Source organism: Malus sylvestris, chromosome 4 (genome assembly GCF_916048215.2).
Source record: "Malus sylvestris chromosome 4, drMalSylv7.2, whole genome shotgun sequence".
In the NCBI taxonomy this organism is placed as follows: domain Eukaryota; kingdom Viridiplantae; phylum Streptophyta; class Magnoliopsida; order Rosales; family Rosaceae; genus Malus; species Malus sylvestris.
In genome coordinates, this window is record NC_062263.1 from 29,723,149 (window position 1) to 29,729,193 (window position 6,045).

At 37.0% G+C, this 6,045-nt stretch overlaps 1 protein-coding gene across 1 annotated transcript; it reads left to right on the forward strand.

The window, feature by feature from the left end:
- The first annotated feature begins 603 nt into the window (after positions 1–603).
- LOC126619579 (serine/threonine-protein phosphatase PP1 isozyme 3-like) lies at positions 604–4,926 on the forward strand. The gene is made up of 4 exons (XM_050287986.1): positions 604–1,061; positions 2,682–3,241; positions 3,593–3,868; positions 4,576–4,926. The coding sequence occupies exons 1-4, from the start codon at positions 887–889 to the stop codon at positions 4,591–4,593; spliced, it is 1,029 nt and encodes a 342-aa protein (XP_050143943.1). The 5' UTR covers positions 604–886; the 3' UTR covers positions 4,594–4,926.
- The last annotated feature ends 1,119 nt before the right edge of the window (positions 4,927–6,045 follow it).

Below are 6,045 nucleotides of genomic sequence, written 5' to 3' on the forward strand. Positions count from 1 at the left end.
CAACATTCAAGAAACCACCTTATAAAGTTTCCGTTCATGAATCAATATCAAAGATACACTTTTGAAGTCGCATAATTATTATTTCGATTTTCTACGGAAAGTGATTTGAACTTTAGTGTTTTGGAGGGAGGAGAACCCTTGAACAATTTCAATCATCCCCCTCTCACTTAAAAAAATGAATGGTTATCTTGATTTTTTAATAATTTTTTAATAATCTAAAACTACTGAGTAGTTTAAAAATGAGCAGTAAAAGTACCTCTAAAAAAAACTGAATTGTGAAGATTGTTTAAAAAATCAGACTACTCAGTAAGTTGGACTACCGAAGACAAATCCTTACGTACCTAAAAACGATTAAACCTAAGTTCTAGAAAATCATATTTTCTAACCAAAAAAAAAATGGAGAGCATTTCATTTCCATCAAATTTGTGTACCTTCAAACGCCCACCAAACACTGAAAGCAACATCTTGTAGCAGAAATCAAAACCCAAAAACAAGAACAAGAACCTTAAATTGTTCACCCTTCAAACAGTTGACAAAACAATAAATATTATTTTGTGCAAGAATTTAGAATTTAAAATATTGAGTGGGAAGTAAATTACGGATCACCCATTTCCTCCCAATTGCTCTCTCTCTCTCTCTCTCTCTCTCTGAAATCACACAAGAACGTCACAACTCACAAACACCACTCTCCAACACTGAGACGACATCCCTTTCACAGAAAACGACAGCCAGAAGAACCCAACCCACCAAATCCCCCCCACCCAAAAGTCCCATGCTTTTCTTTCACTCCCTCTCTTCTTCTTCTTCTTCTTCTCTTTTTCAAGTTTCAGTCTTCCAGTTTTCAATCGAACCGTTGACTTTTTAGACGTCGGCCAACTCCTGGGAAATGGACCAATCGGTTCTGGACGACATAATCAACCGACTCCTCGAAGTCCGAGGCCGGCCCGGGAAGCAGGTCCAGCTGTCGGAGTCGGAGATCCGGCAGCTTTGTTTGGTCTCTAAAGAAATCTTCTTGCAGCAGCCTAATTTGTTAGAGCTCGAAGCACCCATCAAGATTTGTGGTACTTTTCTTTGCAAAACAACCTTAATTTTTCCGTTTAGTTTTGAATTTTAGTGATGGGTTTTGTCCTGCGGCCTTGAATTAGTTGGAATTTATTGGAAAGTTCTGTTCTTTGATTTGATTAGGTTGTGTGTACTCATTATTTGGGGAAATTTTAGTTGTTTTTGTTTCTGACCCATGTTTGTTTTTGTGGAATAATCCGTGAAAATCGGTATGTTGTATCGCAAAACATTCATCTGACTGCTCAAATTATGGAAGTGTTTCGTTAAGGATTGTCATTTGATTGATAAATTAGTGAGCCAATGTTTGTGCTTTGATATTCGGGGTAATTTGTTTGAGGTCGCAAAATATGTTCAATACTAGGATTGGGTCAGTCGAACATTTTATTCTTTGATAACCGCGAAGGTTGTCGTGTAGTTTGGCAATGTATAGTGAGTATAGTTTGGTTACTGAATTCGGGCATGAATAGCTTGATTGGAACAATTTTAGATGATCCGGTTATGGCGTGTTTACAATTTGGTAAACCTTTTAACATTTCAAGTATTGGCAATGTCTGGGCGTGTTAATTGTTTGTAGAATTGCAACATCAACAACAAAGCCTTATCCCACTAAGTGAGGTCGGCTGTATGAATCATAGAACGCCATTGCGCTCGGCTGTAGCAATCCTAGAATTGTATTTGTACAAAATATTGTATCATAGACGTTCAAGCAGTGAGCTTTACTGCAGTGTCTGCTTTATACTCATGACAAGTAATGTAACACTTATGTTCTTGTGCAAATGCAAGTGTGGGCGTGCTTATATGTTTTGTGCACGAGAGCTAAGTGGGCTATATTTTCTAAACTCATGTAGTATTTTGCCTGTAAGTATGCTAAAGGTCGGATATGCTTTTAGATGAAGGGTGACCTTCTTTCTTTATGATATTGGAGGGGTGTTGCATATAATTATGATACCTGCACACAAGGTCGATAACATGAAACATGGAGGGTGTGTAAATCAATCCTTCTCACAGAAGTTTTGAGTTTCATATGTATAGTCAGTTACTCTTATTTTCTTATTCTTCTTTCATCGCTCGTTCAAAGTTTGGTATTGACCAAAAGAAAGAACGAAGTAATTGATAGTTAATCAACTGATGATAAAGGAACTTGTTTTGTAAAATGTTAGTTGGTAATTCTAGTTTTGTAGACTACGTAAGTTATGGAGATTTGTGATCTTTTCTGAATTATTTTGAGGGATGTGACATGCGGGCATCGTGGCGTTGAAAATTAATTTGTTGGGGGATGATGGGACGCTAAGGTTTATGGGTACCCTGAATAATAATAATAAATTAATTTTGTAACTGGAAAACCGAATCTAAATAATTGCTTAGGGGAATGTTATGGGTTAATATATTCTAGTAATGAGGTACATCACTTCTTTGTGAAAGCTCACGTTTTGTGCTCATTTCACCATTTCGTGCCTTGGAAATTTGAACAGGTCAGATAATGTAGAAAATTTCAGTATGATTGCTTAGTTCAGATGCTTTTGCTGATATTCTTATTCTTGCCTACTTTTTCATTTGACTTTAGTTTTCAACGATTTAATCTCATGAATTCTTAAAAGTGAACTGCTTTTTGTTTTCAGGTGATATACACGGTCAGTACTCGGATCTTTTAAGGCTTTTCGAGTACGGTGGACTGCCTCCTAATGCCAATTACTTGTTCTTGGGGGATTATGTGGATCGGGGAAAGCAAAGTTTAGAAACAATATGTCTTCTCCTTGCATATAAAATAAAATATCCTGAGAATTTTTTCCTCTTGAGGGGAAACCATGAATGTGCATCTATAAACCGTATATACGGATTTTATGATGAGTGTAAGAGAAGATTCAATGTGAGGCTATGGAAGACATTCACAGAGTGTTTTAACTGCCTTCCAGTGGCAGCTCTGATTGATGAAAAGATTCTCTGCATGCATGGTGGTCTTTCTCCCGACCTGCATAATTTAGATCAAATCAGAAATTTACAGCGGCCAACGGATGTACCAGACACAGGTTTACTTTGTGACCTTCTCTGGTCTGATCCCAGTAAAGATGTTCATGGTTGGGGAGGGAACGAGCGGGGAGTTTCGTTTACATTTGGTCCTGACACGGTGACGGAGTTTCTTCAGAAGCATGATTTGGATCTCATTTGTCGTGCTCACCAGGTTTTATTGCTTGGCGTTTTTTCGGTTCAGTTCATATCCTCTTTACACTTGCAGGACTGTAGGGAATATACCTGTGGGAGCCAAACATCACTTCCTATCTGGGATTCTATGGTCGGGGGTTTTGTGTGGTTATAATTTCTTTTTTACGTATTTTTTAATCCAGAGAAATTCTCATTTCTTTGGTATAAGAATGAAGCCTTTGGCATTCCCAGACCTCCCCTGCTGGTGTAGTGGCATTGGCAAATGTTGCTTTCTTCTATAGAGACTTGCACTGACTATTGAGGATATGAAATTTTAATTTATTTCCGTGCTTCAGGACAATTAGTTATGTTTTTCTTTTATCATTGGCAGGTTGTGGAGGATGGCTACGAGTTATTTGCCAACCGACAACTTGTGACGATATTTTCAGCACCTAATTATTGTGGGGAATTTGATAATGCTGGTGCCATGATGAGTGTGGATGAGACATTAATGTGCTCTTTTCAAATATTAAAACCCGCAGAGAAAAAGCCGAAATTTAACTTTGGGAGCATGACTGCAGCTAAGCCTGGAAATACTTCATCTGGAGTTGGTGCTTTTGCGAGCATAGCAGCAGCTAAGCCTGGGAACACTGTTACAGGAATCAAGGTAATTGCAACCTTTTATTCAAGAGAAACAAAACTATGTTTTATGAAGGAAGCTTTAGATGGCATGTTAGAGAACTTGAATTTTCCACTAGTTTGTTTGCATCACATCATGTCGGTGTCTGGCTTTGGCTTGCAAGAAAGCCACTACCGTGCTTGCTTCTTTTATTCCAACATTGCAAGATGATTTACTGTGATTACTTTAGCATTGTAACAAAGAAAAGATGATGTGTATAAGAACTACATTTCTCTTTTCGGATTTCTTAGATAACATGTAAGCAAATGCGTTCACCTTCATTCTCATCTTGCTCCTACGAATTATGTGCTGTTGTAATTCGTTTCCAAGAGTTCCGATTGGTTTCCCTGCATCAGCTTTAGGACCATCATTCTGGTTGTCCTTGAATCTGGAGAGTGAATTACTTCTTCCATTATAACAAAACGTTTCTGGCAAGCAAATGTTTTCGTTTTCAGAATCTTATACCCACAAAACATCCATTGATGCTCAAAAGCGGATATAAATTTTGTGATGAATGGTTTACAATCTGATTGAGTTATCTGGGTCCATTCTTTAAACATCGGTATTAGCTTTAAAATCTAATTTCCCTGTTTAATTCTTGATGCATTTCATTCAATCAAAATACATTTCGAATCTGTATGTCAACGATGCATTTACGTGTTTGATTGAAATGTACATTTTTGTTTTCCTTGCAGTCTCTGATGCACAGGTAAGATGTTTGATTTGGCGGAGAGGGAAGGAGCCGAAGCCCAATTTGTATCATGATCGAGCCAAGGTTTCCATCTGGAAGCACGAGAGCCAATTTAACTTTGCTGTAATCTGTTTAAATTGTAAAATTTGAAAGGAAAAGTCACTGGAAACTAATGGAGAATGATATAAAGTTGGGTTTGAAGGTAGAAGGCTGTGTACCTTCTTCTCTTCGTCCTTGTACGCTAATGGCTGCTATGAATTATTAGTCTCTCTGAGACCTTGGGAAATCTCAGAACAGCCAGATGCCTGTAATGAAAATATTGGGGAAAATTTTCCAGGTCTTCTTGTTAACAAAATCTCTCTTGCATGTACTCTAACCATTTTTCAACCTTTAATTTTTCTTGGACGTTTTGCGATTTGTAGCTCAAGTGATTACAAACAACGAAGGTATTTCCGCACGCTCGTTTTCTCTCCTTTTACACCTTTATTTGTGTATTGTTTTTGGAGAATAAATCAAATGACATAAATAAAATAGGTGTTCCAAAGGAGAATATGCAGAATTCATTTTCCAAAGTATTCCTACAAATGCTAGGTATTGTGTAAGCAAGGCCAGCAAAAGTTGGAAAAAAAAATTTCATTGTGTTAAGAATCTGGTCATGTACACCAAGTGTCATATAATACAATTGGTTTGAAATTTTTCTTGTTAAGTTTTCAATCAATTCTATTGTTACACTTGGTGTACTGGCCAGGTTCAAGCACACTGCAAAATTCTCCAAAAGCTAACCTCAACTAGCTAAACCATTTTCTGTCTATGCACTTCTGTTTATCGATGGTATTTAAATTGATTAAACTAAAAGAAAATCAAGAGGTATATACATGAGTGTGCACAAGGAAAAAAATTGTCTCGAAACAATTTTCAAAAGTCCTCTCTTCACTCTTCAGACAGACCTCATCAATTAGTACACTACTTAATGATTAAGCGCACCACAAACTTGACGATTAAGCACCACAAACTTGACGATTAAGCACCACAAATATTGAAACGTACATGATATAATAACTAATCACAGAACAACACTCTTGTATATATGAAGAACCGAGAACGATATCTAGAAGATATACTAGAGTCCATGCATATCTCTCACCAATAGGATGAAGACTGTTTAACTAAGAATCTAAGACAAACAGATAATCTAGCTCCAAAAAGAAGAAAAACTTCCATGCATGCAACGTTTAGGTCATTTTCTACTCGCATGTTGTGAGTGACTTGTTTCATGCAACGGATGCAAGATAGTTTTTTTTTTTAAAAGAGAACTCTAGCTTCAATAATGTGAGCGGGTGTCACGTAGAAAACAGTACGATTAGAAGACAAATTACACACACGTTTAAATGTTTGAGTCATCTGAAGATAACCTTATAAAATGTTAGGTAAAAAGATATATTCATGTCAATTGATTTTACATCATCGTACTTGC

Bases quoted from the DNA above. Each gene is read 5' to 3' on its own strand.
- LOC126619579 (XM_050287986.1), top strand. From the start codon at position 887: ATGGACCAATCGGTTCTGGACGACATAATCAACCGACTCCTCGAAGTC. The intron at 1,062-2,681 runs GTACTTTTCTTT...TTTTGTTTTCAG, and splicing joins AGCACCCATCAAGATTTGTG to GTGATATACACGGTCAGTAC. The intron at 3,242-3,592 runs GTTTTATTGCTT...TATCATTGGCAG, and splicing joins TCATTTGTCGTGCTCACCAG to GTTGTGGAGGATGGCTACGA.